Here is a 22,959-nt window from a genome sequence, read left to right on the forward strand (position 1 = left end):
GTTTTATCTATTATAAGAAAAAGCCCACCCCTTGTGAGACCTACTACACATAAATGCTTAGTTGGAAGAATAGAATAGTGTTCTTATTGTTTTATTGTACTGTAATTTAATATAACATAACATGAATTTAACAGAATAAATTGTTAAGTTCAGCATCTTTATTTATAAAAGATGCACCTTCTATTCTATTACAGAGAATTTATTATAATTATGTATAATATGATTGTATATTCATCCATTTTCTGCAAAGTGTATCCTATGCAGGTTTAGCCATGCCAGTGGACTCTAGTTGGGAAACTATTTGGAAGGGGTGCCAACCCATCACAGGGCATACTGACACACACACACACACACACACACATACACACAACAGACAATTTAGAAATGCCTATCAGCCTAAAACACGTTTGTGAAACTCAGAAAGGAAACATGAGGAAGCCCCCAAACACTGGGAGAACCTTCAAACTCCACACACAATTCCATTCAATTTTATTTGTATAGTGTTTTTAACAATGGACTTTGTTTCAAAGCAGCTTTACAAAACATAGTACAATAAAGAATATTGTACAAAAAGTTCAAGATTAATATTACACAAAAGGTTCAAGATTAATATTAGTCTTATATTGAAATTTATTTGCATTTATTTTTTTTATACACACAGGAACTCCAGAGGCGGTTCATAATAATTAATCATACATTTAAAATAAAAAATTTTCTGACAAGGTTACCTTGGCAGATTCTCTTTTTTTGCTCATAGGCAGGAAATTGAATAAAGGCCAAAACAGAAAGCAAAAATGAATCTATATCCCTTTAGATTGAAAAAGAAAGTGTCTTTCGAAATAAACCTGTTCTCTAGTGATACCATTTACACAGGTGGCTGAACAGAGTTGAGTTTCTCTGGGCCTTGCTTTCAAACATGCCTCCTTCTTTCTGATCTAACTCTTTTTTATTTTTTCATTTATCATTTCTTAGGAAAGTTTTAGATCCAAAGAAAACAGCAGGATTCATAAACGCTGAGAGCTAAATTTCACTTCAATTTGGCATGTCAGTGATTTTCAACAATTAGGTTTTTAAAAGTTTCAGTTCTGTAAAGAATTATCAAAATTAAAAATAGAAATAGATAGAATGTAATATGTTCTTGAATATATTTTCAAATTAAAAAAATTACTGTCTTTCCTCCAATCACTGTCTGGTTCAGGATAACTAAACAGATAAAAAAAAATGATCAGCTGCCTCCAGTTAAGAGACAGAGCAGAGTTTTATAGACAGTGTTTTAAATCAATATAAAGCTTGAATACAGGGTAGTTTTGGTTTCTTACACTTGTTTTTCAGTCTTTATCCTAAGCCCAAAGCACTGCATGTCCTCTTAGCTGTGTAGATACAGTAGGTGATGAGTCTTCCCTGCAATTGCCCTGTAGTTGTGCAAGTGTGATGCATTGATCGAATTGATGCTCAACAGAGCAGAAACTGCTTATTGACCTAATGCGCTTGTGTGTTAAGATCGCTTTCACAATGTCACTTCTAACACTCAGAGCAGAGTGTGGGGTGGATGCATTAATGTGGGTTGAGCCAAGGCATTCTTGTTCATTCCCAGCACATGCACTCCCATTTATCTAGCTCACACAGAGTGTTTAATCTGACTCCACAAGGCTCAGATGCACTGGACTGAAACGAGAGAGTAGCACTGGCCTATTGTCTTGGATGTACTTTGTGTATTTGGTGTAAATAGGTTTGGCTACAGTGTAAATGCGACTCTTGTGCATTAGTTATTCTCATCACATTATTCACAAAGATCAAGCTTGGGTCTTTTTTGATAAAAGTGTTAAAAAATGAAATCAGTACATCCCTACTTTCACACAGTCTCCTGAACAAGCTTTTCTTGTTGCATAAATTTGGCCAAGTGAAAACTGATAACCTTCCTGTGAGGGTGACATGAACAGGAAAAAAACATCTGAAAATATATCTTCTTATCATTTCTGTAGTATTTCTTGTATAGCAGTATGATGAAACGGAAATAAAAATGCACACCTGGGAAGACGTACTCTATCTTTCCAGTCAACACTACCACAGTGACACTAGCCAGTCATGCACATCTGTGAACTTGTGCATGTGGGTGAAATAATCTTTTAAGCATTTTAATGTGCAGTAAAATATATGACCTATATATGATCAGGTGATCTCAGGTTTCAAATGTTGCTTATAAGACATGTGTCCAAATTTGTCTCTTTAATCTCAAAATAATCTTGATAATAAATAAGCAAATTTACTAGAAACATTTGCTTACAAGGTTGATACCTAAAAGACACAAAGTTGAGAAACATATTAGACAGAAAAAGTTTTCTGTAGAGAGTGTTCTGAGTTCATATCCAGTTGGATTCTTGAAAAAAGGAATTTTTTTCCCCTAACTCTCCAGCTATAAGTTTGGACAAATGTAAAAATATACAGGCTTAGAAGTAATTCACTAATATCAGTGTTATTGTCTGTGATGTTCTTTGTGCTTTTAATGTCAGCGCACCACCTGAGCACCTGTTTTTCCCTCCGTGTTGTTGATTTCTGGTGCTGTTAATTAATCTCCATCTGTTATGTGAGAGAACAGTTTGGAAATTGGATTTTCAGCCAATTATCTGCCTATTCACTGCCTCAGTTTGCCCCAAAACCGTTTTCACCACACACAGCTTCAGCTTAGTTGTCGCTGATTAGCATTGAATGAGTTGTTGTCAGCTAAGTCATTGGTTTCCATTTTCTGCCAAATTCAAACATTCTGCTCATACATCAAGTCCTTAACTGATTAATTCATTGCCTAGAACTAATCACCCCAGTAACTGGTAAACTGAGTAACTCCCTCTTTTCGTCTGTGAACGATGAATGTCAAGTTAGCGTGACATTTCCCTCAAGTGCTTTATAAATCCACAGCTTGCTCTTTGCACCTCTCACTAGGGTTGATACCCTCTGACAGGTCCGCTCTATAGGGAGACTGCATACAGTATGCATTAAGGGAGCACAGGGAGCTACATGCCACCACCTCCATGTTCTTCATGCCTATGCTAATACTCCGGTACCTGTGGTCGAAACAGGGGTTATATCGTACCACATTTATCACACATCTCTTTGAGGCAGAATGTTCCACTCGGTCAGGCTGCAAAATAAGGGTGTAAAGAGCATTTTATAGTGAGTTTTATGTAACAGCAGTGGATACTGTGAAATAGGAAATAGGTTTTTGGATCTTAATCAGAGGAATGCATGCCTAAGGCAATGTGGCGGAAATACGCTGATGCTTATCTCTGCACTGAGTATATCATCTTTATGTTTTAACTGACAAGATGGAAATCTTAAAAGGAAAAAAGGATAGAACGTATTAAATAAGTAGAAGAATCAAAGAAAAGAGAAAAAAGGTCAAGGAATGATATATAAAGGTCTCTGTGCATTGAAAGCTAGCTTCCTTCTTAGATGAATATGAATTTAATTTATTTGTGTCAGATTTTTTTTCCACATTGAAAGAAAAGAAGAAGACGACCTAATCTAATCTAATACCACTGCTACCCTTATGGGTGTGTCTTTCCTTGGGGGAAAAGGTGGTTTTAAAGTGCACTATATTAACTTTTCCAGGTGAAAGATTATAGCAAGTGTGTGAAAAATGAGGGAGATAAGTTGTAGAACTTATTAGTGTTCAGTTAGTTCTGGTTTAGATCAGGGAAAAACACCATGATATTAAACACCATGAGTTTTATTTTATGAATACAGCGAAATCCCCCCATAATTTAAAGTAGTGCAATAGGCATTTGGGTAATTAAAACCAAAGCACTTTTATACATAAATTTCCACTAACAGATCTTATTACATTATCAATATCGCTAGTTGATAATGAGTTGTTGAGGCTTAGATTAAACCCATTTAAACTCCAAGATCACAAAGAACACTGATTTAATATGCCATATGCATCAGTTCCTTCCCTATAGATTATATTACCTTCTCTAGTTTAACATCAGTTAACATATAGGATTTTTCTTTATTCCAAAGAAGAAATCTCTACCAATTATCACTAACAAATGGCACAAATAAGTGCAATGCAGAATGTTTGAACCTGCATGGTTGTACTGGATTGTATGTGTACTGGTGTAAGCATCTTGGGGAAAGCCAAAAGGGACTTAAGATTAATGAAATAAGAAACCCAGTACATAGTGTAACAGCCTAGCTATATATTTCATTCACACCACCCACTTTCTGTTTTCTTTGCCTGCTTTTCATACAACATCAGTATAATAGTTCTTCATTATAAACCCAATAACAGCATTTAAAAGATCCTGGATCATAAATCCAAGCATACAAACTGCCTAAAAACCTCTTACACTGCCTAAAAATCTCTTATATGAATCATAAACTGACACTAACTGACCTTTCTACTCTTCTTTATCATTATTCTCGTCCTGCTTATATCCTGTATGAACCAAACCCTGGCATTCTATCTAACATAATGTTGCAATATTCAAAGAATAATAAAATAAAATAAAATAAAATAAAATAAAATAAAATAAAATAAAATAAAATAAAATAAAATAAAATAAAAATATATATAATAACATGGAGTAAAATGATCATACTGCTGCAAATGTACACAGAAATTATTATTATTATTATTATTATTATTATTATTATTATTATTATTATTTTTATTATTATTATTTTATAAAGTTATATATTGTTTAATTTGGAATGATTACATTCCTTCTTAAGTGCATTTTTGTTATGTTTGACTATGCCCTCGTTGTCTGTTTTTCTGAGCCTTAAGTATGCTTCTGAAACATTCTATATAGAATAGAACACATCACATATACAATGCAGAGCAGTGAAATGCTTTTCTCCACATATCTCAGCTTGTTATGAAGTACTGGTTAGAGTACAGCTATGATACAGTGCTCCTGAAACAGAAGGGGTTAAGGGCCTTGTTCAAGGGCCTCACAGTAGCAGTTCTGGGGCTTGACCCTATGAGTTTCTGGTCACTAACACAGAGCTGTTAATTACTAAGCCACAGCATCCAAAGTGACAAGGAAGCTATTTGGGGTTCTCCCTAGCTATGTGTTAGAAGAGCTTAAAGTACTCCTGTGTGAAGACAGCATGCTGATTAGCATAAATATTGTGGCTAAATAAATAAAGTTTCTGATTTCATGATAAAATTAGGACATTGTTTCCTCATGCTTATTAGAAGACAAATTCCTCCTTTTTCATGTTTGAAACAAATGTATCACAATTAGAATGGGGAAAAAAAGAATGTTAAAATTAATGAGCTATGTGATGAGTGAGGAGGTTGTGTTATTTAGTACAGGGCGTGGCCTATTTCTGTTCCCTGCAGTAATATGAACCCACAATTATGTATGCCACCTTACACTTTTAATAACTGAACTAAACATACAAATACACTAGACAGGGATGAAAGAGGTGCAATGGTAACATTATGGCAATTGTGTCTTTGATTTACACTCTGTGTATCTGGGGTAAATTGGCCACCTGCTCTGCCTCTAGTGCTGTTAATTAGTTTCTGTTAGTGTCCTTCTAACGAATGAAGCTCTGATAGTTTTTGGAAGGTGGACACGTAAAGGTTGTGTATAAATCTAACCTCTGTCTTTCTCTTACAGCTCTTCCTAGCTACACTTGTGGCAACCCCGGGCAGCTGCAGAATGGCCTCCAGCAGGGCTCCACTTTTAACATCGGGGATAAGATCCGCTACAGCTGCAGCCAGGGTTTCGTTCTGGAAGGTCACGCGGTACTTTCGTGCCTGGCCACATCCTCGGGCACGGCTGCTTGGGACTTCCCCCTGCCCTACTGCCGAGGTGAGTCTGAGCTGCATGAGAGAGACATGAGAAGAGTTTAGGACATGTCTTTATCAGAAGGACACCCTGATGTTATCAGCGAAGGGGATGCGTGCAGCCATTTGTCCTGTTTGAGAGGGAGCAACGGTACCCGCTGTGTTGACACTTGCCAGGGTGCAGAGGCGTGGGCGGATGCTTTGTCAGCACAGTCACAAAGAACAGATACTTTAGGCAAGTTTAGGACACTGCTATTGGATGAATAAATCTGTAGCACATCAATGCCTGGAGGCCACATTTATACTCTGGGACAGTGTAAGTGAATACATATACAGTATGCCTTAAATCACTTTACACATCATCTAATCCTAAGCACTCTTGACATGATCTGACACACATTCACCATCAGGTATATGTTCACAGTTTTTAAAGAAGCATAACATTTAAGAGAAGTTTTAATGGGGAGTAGGTGAGTCAATCACAGCTTTGCACTGCACTCTTCACTGTTTTGTTCAGTTTTGTGATTTTTTTTTTAAATGTTTGTTGGTTGTTTCTTCCAGTCCAGGAATGAGGAGCACAATCTACAGCTAGAGCACAAGCAATAAATGCATGAACCCTTTGGAGCACATTATTTTGAACATTCATATCAGTTAAAGATTTTGTTTTATGAAAGCAATAAGGAGCAGGGTTTTTGTTTCTCTTCTTTTGGTATGGGAAAAGCTAGCAGTTTATTAAAGCTACACTCCTCCAGGCATTTCCAAATATAAAAAGCCAATTATCTGAAGCATCCAAGGCTAGTGATATAGTCTGTTTGATGACTTTATGATCAAACATTTCAGGACCCCTGACCATTACAACCATATGTGTGCCTTCTGTGATCTGTTTCCACAAAATCGGAAACAAACGACTCTAGGATGTCTGTGTATCCTGTAGCATTAATAACAGTATAGGATGTCTCAGTATGCTGTAACATTAAGAGTTCTTATCACGGGAACTAAGAAGCCCAAACATGTTCCAGCATGGCAGTGGTCCTGCGTGCAAAGTGTGGTCCATGAAGACACAGTTAACCCAAAGTTTGAGTGGAAGAACTCGAGTGGCTTGCAACTGAGCCTTGACCTCAACCCCACTGAACACTTTTGGGATTAATTATCACACCAGCTTCCATCAGTGCCTGATGCCTTGTGCTTTCGTGGCTGAATGGCCAAATCCCCACACCACAGTTACAAATCTAGTGTAAAACCTTCAGCAGAATAGTGGAAGCTGTTATAGCAGCTCCACATAAGCAGCCATGACTTTTCAATGGGACATTCAATACAATGGGACGTTCTCAAACTTTTGGCTATATAGTGTATGATATGAAGTACTTACTTCCTTTACTTTATTGTCCTTTAAAGGTAATTCTTTATGTAGACAGCAGTACACATACATAAATACAGCTGCATGCACATACTGTCAATACCACTCTATCAATGATTATTCTCTGAGATGCATGCTTTGTCATGTTCTGTTCATCTCATATGACAAAATAAGCCAATGAATACTCATTTAAATACTTTTATAGTTATAGATAAACCTATATAAACAGCTGCTTCTCATGTCACAGATATCCCAAAAAATTCTTTCTCATTTAAAAACTATTACATAGCACTAACCTATATATATATATATACACAGATGCTCATTTAAAGGTTATGGAGAAAGGAGTCTCTAGTGTTAGTGCTATGTAATAGTTTTCAATGTATATATATATATATATATATATATTTATGTGTGTGTGTATATATATATATATATATATATATATATATGTTTTTATTATTGACCTTAGCTTATGGCAAGTTTGCAAGCTGCTGCTAAAGAGGGGTTGAAATATATAGAAATTATACTGTTTACTGCATGTGTTTTAAGTTGTAATATAAACCTGTATTTTAATTACAGTTGGCTGTCCTCTCAGGACTGTTGTTATAGAAAATGAGTCAAAGCCTTCTGACTGAATACACGCTGACAAAAATCTTGTTGAATTTACTTAATTAAAACAGGTACAGCTGTTCCATGTGATTGAATCGGTTTCATACATTCAACATGATTAGAATATGTATTCTATTATATATATATATATATATAAATCAAATGATACCATCATGTTACCGCTGTGTTATTCTACAAAGCATGTTAACTGTCTAAAATTCAGTTTAAAACACCTTTTATTTCCCTTTTTTTTTGTTACTCTACCCACCTCTGATCTTCACACTTCATTTCCTGTAACTTATTCCGGTTTGAAGTCTGGGATTTTGCTCGAGACATTCCCATCCCATGTGTGAATGGTGTGTGACAATGGCTGCTGCTGGTGGTGGTCTCTGGGCTGTGTGTGTTCTCTGAACAGGCTGGTATAAAGCAATGCCATCTGTGCCCAGGCTGTAGGAGTCAGGAAGCCCACGTCCAGTCCCACATGCTCAGACATGCAGAGCCAGAAAGGGACCCCCCGCAATCCTCTAAGCGCTGCAGGTGGCCCATGAGATTATGGACCCTTTCTTGATTTTGCGTCGTGTTCACGCATCCAACCCACGCTGCCTTTCAGATCTTTCACTCATCTTTGTTTTGTTGCCTCTGCCCTCTGCTTTTGTCATTATTTTTTAAACCGATTCAAAGCTGCTGACTCTCCTGTCCCTGGTATTCTGTATTGGATTTTTGCAGTAATGCATTCACACACATAAAAGCTATAAAAATGCCATTGTTCCATGATTAATTATATTCCAATGCTGTACAAACTAACATTTTAGGCATTGACTAATAGGAGTCTTGTGGTTCTGTTTAAAAGCTTACATATGCAGATATATAAACACTGCCATGTATAAACATTCACCACTTTTCCTAATTTTATAGCATAAGAACCTGCTTATAATGCTATACAAAATACCATACACAAAATAATCTGTAGTAAAAGTTGTGATTGTATAGGTATTCACCCTCAATTGCTATGGAACCCCTGATTTAGTTCAGATAGATTGAATCACATAAAGACTGTATCAAAAGGACAGGAAGGCTACAGCAACACAAATAACTACTCTTTATAACCATCATAAGCAGAGAAGTTCATCGCCTGTCAGTTGAGAACAGCAATCCAAGGCTGCAATGGGTGCAGACATAGCAAAGCTACAAAGATGAAGATTGAATAAACAAAAATTTAAAAAAAATTGGTTGGCCATAACCCTGTTAATATTTTGGAAATCAGAATAAATAATCAAATGTTTTAGAAAACATAGAAGATAAGTACTATGTATGCATTTGTGTTAAGGGATGTAGCTGTCATTTCTACATCTAATCATCCCTTTCATTGTCTCTCTCTCTCTGCATTTGATCTCTGTTTCCTCGCTTTATTATGCTTATGATGTTACTAAATTCTGTTGGCCAGAAGGGGGCAGGATTCCTGACTGCTCCCCCCGGCCAAAGTCAAAGAATAATAAGGTTGCATTCCCTCTTTAGTGCCAGTTGTTTGGGCCTGTTCCTTTAAATGCTGTTGTTAGAATAATTGGCTCACGGTGATTGTCTATTTTTCTTCACTGTTCCACATAAATAGTCCTTTACACTGAGATGATTCATCCTTCAAATATGTAAACATGTACATTCAGAATTCTTCTCCATTCTGGGCTCTCCTCCATCACAGATCTCAATGGGAGCATGTTCAGCATTCTGCATTCTAAATGTCAATGCAGCCTGCCAGCTTCCCACCCTGGCAGAGCGGCCAGAGCGATCTTTCCAGAGGGGAGACAGGAGAGAAAAAGATAACCGTACAAGGATCAGACCAGATCACTTCTCAAAAGAAATCTGTCTCTTTTTTTCCCTTCTTTTTTTTCTCTCTGCGATCCTCGCTGTCAGGTCTAGGGGTGCTGGTTTGCACCTCTCTTTCTCTCTCTTTGCCACGTTGCCATGGTAGCTGCAAAGCCGGAGGAGAGGCAGCAGAGGCAGGCGAGCCAAGTCAACGCTCTTTTTGTAAGGGATTAGATCTGCACACTATGTTCATAAGGCTGTGTTTTTAGCAAGCAGATTGTGAGCATCGGTGCAGGAGAATATAGAACTTTTGGGGGGCGAGGGACCTTAGAGAGTTAATGAGTAAATTTCTGTGATTAATTCACTTAATTAATTCACTAACTGCCTAAGACTGGTCATTTAATAATTTATATCATGGCAACTCTAAACACATAGAACATGAGTTTACTGCTTTTTTATGCTCGGGCTATCTAATTTTCATATTTCACAAAGTATGAACTGTAATGAATGCCTTTTCATTGGCAGAAGCAAATAGTGGATCACGCCTCATCAAAGGAAAATGAATTGTGTGGGAGGTTGAATGCTGTCCCTTAATCAGCATGTGTGAATAAGCTAGTAATCCAGTCCCTTTTTCCCAACCTCTTTACTGTTCAGCCTTCTCTTCATGGTTTGTAAAGTGTCTCCCAAGAGACTGTGGAGACTGACAGGTCTTCTGGGTGATTGACAGGCCCCCGCACTGCATTTTTCCTCCCTGGAAAAGAATCATATGATTAGCAAGCCATCGCTAATGAATCCCATGACACCATTACTAGAAGAGCTCAGTGTCCTGGGAAGACAAGTGAGATCACTTACAGGTATATTAACATAAGCAAAGTCTTATGATCTATCTGATGTGGTCAGTAGTGGTACTATGATTTATATTTAGAACCACTTTTCCATCTGTATCCCTGTCTCTCATTATGCATCACTTCTTTACATGCTGAGAAGGAAGCTTATAGACCTGGCCCCTTCCCAGGATTCCTTGCTTCAGTGATGCTGCTAGGATAGAGGCATTTAAAAAGGAGGGACATGCTTATGCCTCGAACACTGGATGTGATGTATAGTCGGTTATCTTTTTCTCCCCATGCGTGGGAGTGTGTCAGAACACACTGCTGTTTTCAGGCAGTATATGAAGGTCCTGCATCATGGCTGCCAGAAATCCAACAGCCTTCAGCCTGCCTGGCACACACACACACACCCACACACACACCCACACACACACACCAGACAAATCTCGACCTGCCTTATGTTATGTACTACGTCTCAGAGACATCTCACCTGCTGTAACATCAACTGCACAAATCTCCATTCATATCTCTATCCAGATTTTATCCTTTCTGAGCATATAGGGCTTGACTTGAGAGGTTGAAAATGATCCAGCCGGTAAATCTACCAGCACTTTTTGAGTCATTTATTATATGACATGACTATTATCAATAATTCATTCATTCATTCGTCTTCGGTAAATGCTTTATCCTGGTCAGTGTTGCGATGGATCAGGAGCTTATTTCGGGAGCACTGAGTGCAAGGCAGCTTAAACTGGAAATTTAAAGTAGCCGTTTCACCTTCAAGCAAGTGAAGGTCTGACAGAAACCCAAGTTCAAGTCAAGAGTCAAATAACATCAGTTTATTGTCATTTCAACCATATACAGGTAGTGCAGTACACAGTAAAATGAAGGAACATTCCTCCAGGACCATGCACTTGCTCTTTTATTGTTTTAACTCACACTATACAAAATCGGTGGTTAGCCACAGAACTGGCTAGAGGTAGGAAAACTGCTAAGAGTGACACACAGTGAACACTAATCTACAAAAAACAAACATGAATCAACATGGCAGTATGACATACTGGCACAGACAAGCACACAATATATTAATTAGCTAACAGTAATGACTAATTCTAACAAACACAAACACTAACTTTACTATGACAGTAATGGCCAGATGCAAGGGATCATGGGAACGCAAATTAGTGCCCACTCAACGGACATGCATCAGCATAATGTAATAATAATGCACGGTTATTTGTTTCCAGATCACTGGGATTGAGAATGCTAGGATGATCATTGGGATAATGAAAATGTTACATTTCCATGGGCCTATTTATACATGTAATGATTTTAAAGACCTACATCATCAACACCTTGACACAGGGGGTAGAGTTGCTACCTCACAGCACCAAGGTGTATCTCTTTTGAAGTATACCTAGTGTGTATCTCTTCCTCTTCCCTCCACATTTGTATCAAATACAATATTATAGTCTGATAAAGTACCTAGTGATCGACTAGTCCTTACTTATTTTCTTCCTGTATTTCCTTACTATATTTCCTCCCATCAGAATTTTTAAACTGATGCTTTCCTTAGCCTGCGTCCTATTGAATCAGAATTTATGTGTTTCTTGATGGAGTCTTCAGAACATTTTTGTACATCACTCTGGATAAGGGCATCTGCCAAATGCCATAAATGTAAATGTACCTGTCTTCTCACGAGAATGAGTTTGGATTTAATGTCAAGGCTAACCCTAACCCTTAACCTTAACCCCTAGCCCTTACCACTAACCTCTAACCCTGACCCTAACTCCTAGCCCCAACCCCAAACCTAACCTTCCTGTACAAAATCATAGGTATATGCCCAGTAATAATTTTCACTGTCACTACAAGATCCTCCATTCTACTTAAATAAATATCTAGCATTTTATAGTGGGAACTCCAGTACATATAAAATTACTTTTTCACTTTTGCAAGATTCTTCCATAACTCATCAACAGCTATAAAGAGTCTATTTCAGGATATCTCTCTGTGTATTAACAGTATAGAAGAAAATCCTTTGCACCAGAGATTTTCTCTTTTTATATTTTGAATTTTGAACCTAAAATTAATCATAACAGATCAGAAATGTGTAGAATCTTATGACAATGAGTGTTCTTCTCTAGTTATTTTTGCAGCTACCTTCAGCCATCATTGTTTCAAAACCTTCCATGTCCTCCTTCTCTCTCTCTCTCTCTCTCTCTCTCTCTCACTCTCACACACACACAATTTTAATTTGAAAATTGCCCACACCAATCATCACTAGCCTTCAAGCTGGACAGTAGTCTATAAACAGAGTCAGCCCTGTTTAAGCTCACCTACTATCACATGCCGTGCCAGGAGGGAGAGACTGGCAGGTGTGTAGGTGAAAGGGGGATTTGTGCTACTGAAAAAGGAGGTCAGATCCTCAGGCTCAGGTTTTTTCACTGTCAGAAAGTTTTGATCCCTTTGATTTTCCCCAAGGAGGGATGGAGAGAGATGCGCTGGAAAGGAATGGAGTGAGAGAAGGGAGAGAGGGAGGGAGATTTACGCTGCCACTTCACCTTCTCTCAAAAAAGTAGTTTCATTATCCGGAGCTCAAAGACTAGCTCCCAGACAAACAGACAGGCAGAGAGACAGACAGAGACAGAGAGACAAAAAGAGAATGCAAGAAGAAACTCTTACTGCATAAATTGTGGAGACTGATTTCCATAGCAGTGCATAAGCATACGTAGCAGTCGGGGTGATTGCTTTCGTAAAACAATATTTAAGAGGGAGCCACATTGTGAGCACAAATTAACCAAAATCTGAATTTATCTCAATTAATTAACCACATGTTTCAGCGGATTACATCAACCCTCTCGCTAACAACAACATGGAAAAGTTTCTTATGTGAATCCATCTTATTTACTCCACAATGCTAGTACATATCTATTAAAGCAGATTGTCATGGAATTAATCACCCTCTGATTGTCTGTGTGTGTGTATGTGTGTATGAATTGCAGCAGACGATGGCTGTGGGGGAACACTGCGAGGTCAGAGCGGCGTCATCACAAGTCCAAACTACCCACAGGAGTATAACAATAATGCTGACTGCACATGGACAGTGCTAGCTGAGCCAGGTGACACCATCGCTCTTGTTTTCACTGACTTCCAGCTAGAAGAAGACTACGATGTCCTGGAAGTCAGTGGTACAGATGGCTCTTCACAGTGGTGAGTGTTTCCTGTTGTCTATCCTGCTTACACACCCCTACATTCACCACTTCTTCATCCACGGGGTGTGTAATAAACTCTTTCATACACAGAACACATTCATATGAAGAACTTGTGAATATGGACATATGAAGAGAAAAAGTAGATACAGTGATGGCATGGTTCTCTGTGTAGTAAGCCATAAAACTTTTAAGATGTATCCCTATTGTAGATTTGGTCTTAAATTACATTAGAAATGGCACCGAAAAGGTACATTGGAATTCAGACTCCCTGTACCAAGGATAATAAAATTCCCTGATATAGTCATTGTGAGAGGAGGACTTTGTATTATGTTTTCTATTATATTTTCTATTTTGTTTTCAGTAGAGATTTATTTGTTTGTTGGTTTTAGTTTATTTATTTTTTTGCAATGGAAGTTCTAAAACATGATGGAGCACACCAGTATAGGAAAGTAAATGGTGCTGTTTTAAGGCCCAGCACAAATAATTATTTTCCTATACCAACACATCCCACAATGTTTATTCCTCATATATCACAGAACAATAACAATCTTTTTATTTTTTAAAGTATGACATTATCATACTTACGATTTACCAGCTGTAAACAATCATTACTGCCCAAGCCTCTGTTTTTTTCTTTTACTATCTTGGAAGTTAGTAAGATAACAACAATATGTTGGTTTTTTGTTTTTTTTTCCAAAATTCCTACCAATTTTTTTTACCATGTCAGTACCTGTTCTTTAACTTGTAATTAATATAAACCTTGCAACCAGAACTATCATTACAGCTCTGTTATAGAAAATTAATCAACACTTTCTGACCAGTTAGATTTGAGAATTCGGCAGCACTGTTATATAAAAACATTTTCTTTTCATTTATTTATTATTACATTAACATATTTTCTTTTTTTAAATGCCATAAATAAATGCCATAAGTGTCTGTGTTCATGTCTATAGCACTGATAGAGCTTGTTTTATTTACGGTGTATTGACTATACAAATATTGAGATTATTTGATGTATTTTGTGTTTCATGGAGCTTAGTTTATGTGTGTTCCGTTAATTACGGTGCTTCCTACACATAGGTGGTACCTGGGTTGTGCTCCAAGGTAAACAGATTACCCTTTAAGTATATTTTATTACTTCCTTCGGAGAAAAAAACGGGTTACCATCCAATTTGTCAGTGACATGAAAAATAAACTGAAGTCAGGGTTAGGATTAGGTCATTCAAATCGCTGTTTCAAGTTGCCATGTTGGGTGCTCCTTCAGCTGCCTCGAGCTGTTTATAGCAGAGCTTGAGCAATTAGTGAGGTGCTGTGCTGCTTGCACTCCTTTTTATGAGGAGCTGAAAACAGATCTTACAATTAGTGATAACTTTGCATTTTTTTCTCTACAAGGATGTAGTAGCTTAGTGGTTAAGGTGTTGGACTTCTGCTCAGAAGGTTGTGAGCTTGAATTCCAGGTCCACCAAGCTGCCTCAATTGCTCAGTTGTATAACATGTAAGTCACTCTGGATAAGGGCATCTGCCAAATGCTGTAAACGTTATATCAGATTTTTTACTCTTGTGTGAAAGCCATGATTTATATGTAGAGATTCATCTTGACTATGGCACCGATGGCCAGTGTTACATGATTCCATTCGTATGGGACAAAGCAGGTCTGATCTGCAGCTGTTGTGCTAAAATAATCTTAGTTAAAATACAGTCAGGGGACATGCTTATTATCTGTTATCATTTTTGACTAAAGCAATCTGTATTGTATGTAATAAGTCCTGTGTCCAGGAATTATATGGAAAACGGACGGTTTTTGGAATTCTAGTGACACTGAAACATCGTGATTGAAAACAGGAAATTCTCAGAACAAAAGCTAAATAAATATCTTGATGTCTTAAATACAGAAATGGAAATAATGTTTTATTGTATGTAAATGTTCATGTGTGAAAATCACAGTCATTTGTAGTGTCACTTGGCTGCACAGAGGTTCGGTGGGTAACTTTGCTGCAGGTTTCCTGTTTCGATCCTGAACTGTGTACATGGAGTTCTGCATACTTCACCCCATGTCTGTGTAGGTTTCCTTCATGTTCTCAGATTCCTTGCCTTATTTAAAAAAATATGCAGTGGAATTTGCCACTAAATTGTCACTAGATGCAAATGAGTGGATGAATGTTGGTGTATTCCTGCCTTGTGCTGAGTGTTACTGTGCTTGACTCCGGATCCACCGTAACCCTGGCAAGGACAAAACAGTTACTGAAGATGAATGAATGTCCCAGGAGTCAGTGAGTGAGACGAGTTGACTGACAGCATGGCACTGAGGTAACAAGCCCTAGTGCAGTCAAGTGGAAGGACATTTGACATTAAATAAAATAGTCTTAATCTTTGTTGCTTGTAATGTCAATTCAGTATCTGTTGAAATGTAAAATTATATAAGGGGTTAAAATAGCACCTCACCATGCTCTGAGTATACAGTGCTTTGCATATGTATTTTGGGACAAGGTTCTGGAAAACATTCACCAGACACCACTATTAAAAAAAATTAATGTGACTCTGCATAGAGGAGGCCATCCAGCAAAAGTCACTGACTAAATAAGAAGGACTTTATTCAGAGAAGCAATCAAGAGGTCAAAGAAAAGTCTAAAGCTGAAGAGATTCCACATTTCGAAATTGTTCACAGCCATAGGACAACCATAATGCAATATGCCACAAAGCTAGGCTTTATGAACTGGCAAGTGGAAGCAATTAATAAAAGACCATATGAAATTTGGAGACTCTGTAAGCAAGTGACAAAAGATTCTCTGCTTTGATGACACCAAAATTTATCTCTTGGGCCACTACACTGCTTTGTAAAGGGAAATACCAACACTGCTGCTCATCACTCTAAGAATACCATCATCAAGGTATGGATGCTTTTTTTTTATCAGAAGAGACCGGGAAATTCAGAGTATAGTGCAAAACATTTGAAGTCAAATACAGGGCAATCCAAGAAGAAACCCTGTTTCAGTCTGCAGGATAGATTGAGCTTCCAACAGGACAACGACCCTGAGCATACTGCCAAAGCTACATTAGAGTGGTTCAAATCTAAAAGCCTGAATGCATTACACTGGCCCAGTCAAAGCCCAGACCTCAATCTGAGCGAGAGGCAAAATACCAGGATCTTAATGTGCGAAGCTGATGGAGACGTATCTCAGAAGACGTTCAGCTGTAATTGCTGGCAAAGGTGGTTATTGACCCATGGGGTGAATATGCATCCAACCAGTAAATGTCTACTTATTTGTTTACTTAACCTTTATGTCACAAAAACGAATATTCAAATGGGAGACATATTTTTTTTAATATCCAATTACATTCATTTCAGTTTACAGTTCATAGCTCACAGTTAACACCAAAAGTTTGGTAAAAAGTTGCGAGAAGACGTATGCAAGGCACTGCATTTCAGATTTGTGTGAAACCCTGCATTATTTTCTGTACACTTTATTCATTGGGCTTTTTAATATGTAATTTCTTCTGTAATGTCTTCTGTATATTACACTGAGCTAAACTGAAAGCTATGCAAAGTTCTGAGCAATACACCAATAGACATATTGAAACCTGAGACAGAACTTAAAACACAAAGCGAGATACCCAGGCATGCACATGAGCACAGTGAGTGATTGAGGGGACAGTGTCAGGAAGAGAGGTTGATTAGTATATGAGTTCAGATTGCGATGTCATTTCACTGGGCAGTTGTATGATGAGCAGAGAGACAGAGAGAGAAGAGAGAAAGGACAAAATACTCTGAACTGGCACTGTCACCTAGGTAGAGTTTGGACTTGGTTCATTTGGCTCAGAGCACAATGATGAGGACTTTCCACTGACCAGAGATTAAACTTCTCTGTTCATTCTACTTTCCTTCTCGGTGTGATTCAGAGTCTTAGTTCTACTTGCCTGCAGATAAACTTTGCCAGTAGAAATTTCTCCATTTCAATCATGGAATGGGATATTTTTGCAAATGGCTCAATCTTGAAACTGTTATGTGTCCTTCTACTGCTTTTTCCCCAAACCATACTTAGGTTCTGAGCAGCTGCACATTCATTAGGATACTACAAACTCTAAGAGGTTGCAGTTGCACTTTCTCAAGTGCACTTTGGGCTTGACTATGATTATGGTTAGCTCTTCAGAGGGAACCCTGGGGCCAAAAAAAAAAAAAAAAATTCTGAACTGCTAAGTCGGGTCAGTAATGTATGTTCAGCTGTAGCTGTAGCTGTCGTTTTATTGTGGTATCATTTGACTATTTTGTAGTCAGTATTTATCACAGACTCACGCTTTCTAATTTGTGGCATGGCATATGTCTTATAAGCTATATATATTGTTATGAAATTATTCATATGGAATTTTAACAACCACAGAGCTCACTTTACATTTTTTCCCACTTTTACAAGAGATGCAGTGTTGTGATGAAAGAAATAGTAAACCTGTGTAATGTAATTTCCTGGACCGTCTCTCCTTTTCACTTCCTGGTAGATACCAAGAGGATGCATATTGGACTTCATTTATTATGCATGGATGCATATTTAGTTTCATTTATATTTCATTGTCTAACTCCAGCAGTGAACACATGTACTGTGTATTTAGACACGCTCATGAACAGATTAAATGCACACAAAATGTCACTATAGAACTAGGAGACCTCTTATTGAGATCAGCAGATACGTAGCTCTGAACTCCTTATATCTTTCATCTTAGCCTTCCTGTCGTCTCTCTGTCACCACACATGGGGTCACAGCAGGGCCTTTAATTAAGCACACAATTAGCTGAGAGATTTGAGCAAGCAGACGGAGAGAAGGATAGCAAGGGACTGGCGTGGCAGGGTAATTTGACCTTCAAATGCTCTGGAGTTTGCAGAGGCAAGAAATATGTGTTAAATTAAATTAAATATAATGAAAATACACACACATACACACTCAAAATACATGCATATATACATACACACATAGAGGCCAGAACACTGCACATGCAGAGTGTCATCTTTTAAAGTGGGGCACATTTGGGAAGGTTTTCCTAACCCTAGGCTTTCTTTCTTTCTTTCTTTCTTTCTTTCTTTCTTTCTTTCTTTCTTTCTTTCTTTCTTTCTTTCTTTCTTTCTTTCTTTCTTTCTTTCGGCTCAAAAAGGTTGTTCCTTTAATTGAATTTGTTGCTTTCATACAAAGAAAGATCTCACTAAGAGAATTGAACCCATGCAACATTTTAGACTTTTCAGAAGTATTTAAGCAATCCACAACATATTTTCCAGTACAAGAGGAACATCCATCCAGCTAGTATTAAAAATGAGTTCTGAGTTGTCATTATTAATAGTTATATCAGGTTTGGTTATTGTTGCATTGTGTATTTTGGGCTAAATGAAGAAAACAAAACACCAGCATCAGCAGTACTTGTAAATGAACAAATTACCCCTGCTTCCCATGTAGAACTAATGCTGTTCAATAGACCTTATGCTGAAATCAGTTGCACCCAGCTATTGATTGATGATCTATTGCTTGCCACGAAAAGCAGAGACAATGCATCAAACAGTGCAAATGCAGTGAGCCATTTTCACATGTTGTGAAGGAATTCTTAAAGGCTAGATCAATCCATGACTTAAATGAGAAAAGATGTTCATAGGATAACCACAGCTGAAACGGTCCACAAAGCTGTGCTGTATGGACGATATTGTCAAAAGATGTATTGGAGACTCAGTGGAAATGTTGGAAAAGGTTCTGTGGTCTGATGATATCTGAACTTTATGGCTACATTTGGCAAGATCGCCCTGAGAATAGTGAAGCGTGATGGTGGTAGCATTATGGTGTGGGGATGATTTTCATCAGCAGGCATGCCTTTATTCTCTGCAGGCTTGCTTTTATTCTCTGTCTCTATTCTATTCCTGCTGCTGAGTTATCTCTCTTGTCTGTTTTTTTTTTATTTGGAGTAGCTTTGACTCCCTTAATGTTATGCAAAGGCTGAGAGTTTCTTACTCATACTGAGGTCTGAGATCAGTCCAGCAGCGCTCAAATACCAGATACAACATTCCATGTAATTTAACATGAAGTTTTTGGTTTTTAAATTAAGGTTTTTTATAAATCCAAATTCGAATGAGGGCGCACAGATTGAGGACACAGCAAGAATGTGTTAGATGCTTGTCTCAGAGTTCATGTGTGGGAGTAATAATCCTTGACACATTTTGAAATCTCTGAGCAAAGGATATTGTCGAAGAAGGTATTTTCTAAGAGGACATAATTGTCCTCTTAGACAAAAAAAAAAAAAAAGATGGCTCCTAATTGTGTGAGTCTCTGGCAACTTCATTTTGCTGGCAGAATTCACTGGGATGTCTTTAAACATCAAGAAAAAAAACTGAATTGCTTTCATGAATGAGTGCAGAGGAGGTTTCTTTCTAATAAAGCCTTGTAATTTCAACATATTACCGCTGCAGATGTTATTCTGACATTTACGACTTCTCTAACTCCTCTGAGATGGAACTGTTCACAATTGAGCAAATGAGCATCAGAGGCCCTTTAGTATTTTATTACCTTTTATATCTGATCTAAGACAAACCATCTTTGTCATAGCCTCCTCTTCTACTCTTTTTAGGGCATCAGGATAGAGAGAAAATAACAGCCTCGAGCAACTGGACTCCTCTGCAGTGAACATGCATGCACAATATTTTTTTTCTTCTTCTTCTTTTTCTTCTTTTTTTTTGATTCAGCAGTTTGATCCATTGTTAATGTTGCATTTGAATTTGACTGAAGTCCCTATTGATTGTCTCCAGCCAAGATGGATAGATTTAAATATAGAACAAAATAAAATGATATATGTTTATACCTTTATGATTATAGGAGCATTAATTAGTTTTGAATAGACATCTTATTTACTGTATGTGATATTTAGGAATTTATTGTGTTTGCAGATCATTTGACGTTGGACAATTATTCACTGACGGCACATTTGTTCTAGACAGCAGAGGAAATGTCACATACCTTCAGAGCTCTATACACTCATTCATCTTCATGTTCCACTGAGAACGACTTCATCTCTCGGCAGTCTACCCTTGCACTGTTATTGGCTGCTGACAAACTACTTCCTGTTCCTCATTCTTACCTGTGCTGCTTCTTTTATTGTTATTGTTATTGGCCTGATCCTGTTTCTCCACGCAGCTGTCATTCCATGATATTACCCATCAGTCACAATCTTTTCCTGCTTTGTGAAGTATAATCACATGTCTCTCTATTAGATCCACAGAAGATGATTGTTCAGGTCTTTGAATACATTTTTCTTTTACAACATGGTGGATTTCAAAGGGAAACATATTTCCCTGACAGGATGTGATACCTCCGAATTTGATTGGTTTATGAAAAGTTGACATGCCTCTTGATTGGTCATAATTATTATAATTTTTTCAAACAATTTTCTCATCACACAATGGTACAAATATCACATTCTCAAGAGTATTAGAGAAGGGGGAAGTCTCTGCACTTAAATTGATGAGTAGATGATGTCTTTCAAGCAATTAGTACAGATGAATCATGCTCAATCTGCCCAAGGGTATGAGATAGCAAGGGAAAAAAAAGGGTAATGCAATGATCTCTCTCTTTCATCTCTCTCTCTCTCTCTCTCTCTTTCCTGGTGTGTTTAAAATATAACAAATACTGCCACCTGTGTCTGTATTTGGAAGTAAGAAGTCACACAGTTATGTCTGAACTGAAAGTTGCTGCTTTCACTGTCCTACATATCAATAATCCTAGTTGGTATAGGTACAGAAGATTTTCCGCAGCAGTATTCGGTCCAGCCTATAGATGTTTGAGGCTAGTACCTGTTAGATTGGTATTTTGGAAATGAATTGATGTTTGCTGCTTTTGAAGTTCAAACTGCTTCCCTATAGCTATAGCAATCAAGTCCCTGCCTTCTAAGACACTGCGTTATGAGGGGCAGCAAGATAGCAAGACACCTGGCTCCTTCTTCTTTTGGACACACTCTTTGTTCCTGTCTCTCTGTCACTTTCTTTCACCTTGCTCTCCCTCCTGTCTTATATTCTGTCTGTGACTCATCCAATTTATCATGTCACCCCCCCTTCTCTCCTCTCTCTCTCTCTCTCTTTCTTTCTTTCATTCACTGCCCTGCTTATTGAGATGCCATAAAACATCTGGATGCGCTCTGCCCTCCCTAATTATCTGATGAAAGAGTTTCATTCCAAAGTCATTTGCCGTGAGTGCAGATTCCTGTTCTCTACCACTTTAGACTCTTCATTTCTAAAATGGGATGAAGCGCTGCCAAGACAAATGGTGAACAAAGTTGCATGGTACATGGGCAGCAAAGAGAAAGTATTGCAAATGTTGCCTTTTCCAGATAAACACCACAGATAATTATATCAAATGAGAAAAGCAGGCCAGCATCCTCCAATGCTAGGTGATATCGGTGTCATTTCTCTTCTTAAGCACTTCCTCATTTAACACATTCTTGTTTATTTTTGCCATCCTCTTTCAAGAGGCAAGGTTATTTTCTCTGCAGGAAAGTTTCCGTGTCTTTTATGTCTTCCCCTTGTCTCATTATAGAATTTGTGAAATGCAGTTCACTTAAAAATAGTAATCATAAATAGTAACCGCTAATGCTATGTAACATAGTTATAAGATTGTGTGGTGGTTCATGTGGCTCAAAATTGCCAGTACCATTACTGAATTATATCTGAGGTGACGAGACATCATTATCCTCATTTACATAAACCTCTTTTCCATGTAAATGTGCAGTATTCGATAATGTGTCCTAATGTTGTTCATAAACACCATTAGATTACCTTTATTTATGGAAAAATGGATTGCATTTGCAGGTCATTTGCTTCCTATAGAAGAATATTAAATCAGGTTAAGATCAGTGCAACTGAGATAATATTGAGACAGCAGCAGTGAGGACGCAAAATATACTTTATAATGTATATAGACATACAGTGAAATGTAATAGTCTGTGAGCTTTATTTCTGATGAAACCAAATAAAATAAAACAAAATTTATTTATTTATTTATTTATTTATTTAACTAAAGATGATTTGACTGCAGGATAAATAACCTTGGCAATGATTAGATTGGCAATGTTTTTATGATCATGTGTCAAGATATTTTAATCTTAGGAAAATCTGTAGGTTTTAGAATGAGATAGTCTGTAAGATTTCATAATTTTCCCAGGCCACAACATACATTTGTATCAGTAAAATACAGTATATACTACATTGATAGGATTAATCTGGTATGTAATTTGTCACTGTAACATAATGCAATCCTAACCCTATAATTATTATATTAGTTCTAATGTCAACATTGTGAATTGATATCAGGTCTTTCAGGTTAACATGACAGGTTAACA

At 37.5% G+C, this 22,959-nt stretch overlaps 1 protein-coding gene across 1 annotated transcript in view; it reads left to right on the forward strand.

Annotated features, from left to right (window-relative positions):
- Positions 1-22,959, forward strand: part of csmd2 (CUB and Sushi multiple domains 2) — a 287,362-nt gene that overhangs the window by 80,542 nt on the left and 183,861 nt on the right. The window contains exons 4-5 of the mRNA XM_058378138.1: positions 5,631-5,825; positions 13,399-13,606. Coding sequence (XP_058234121.1) covers positions 5,631-5,825; positions 13,399-13,606 — 403 coding nt within the window. The remainder of the gene's footprint in view (positions 1-5,630; positions 5,826-13,398; positions 13,607-22,959) is intronic.

The sequence above is a fragment of the Hemibagrus wyckioides genome, linkage group LG24 (assembly GCF_019097595.1).
Source record: "Hemibagrus wyckioides isolate EC202008001 linkage group LG24, SWU_Hwy_1.0, whole genome shotgun sequence".
In the NCBI taxonomy this organism is placed as follows: Eukaryota; Metazoa; Chordata; class Actinopteri; order Siluriformes; family Bagridae; genus Hemibagrus; species Hemibagrus wyckioides.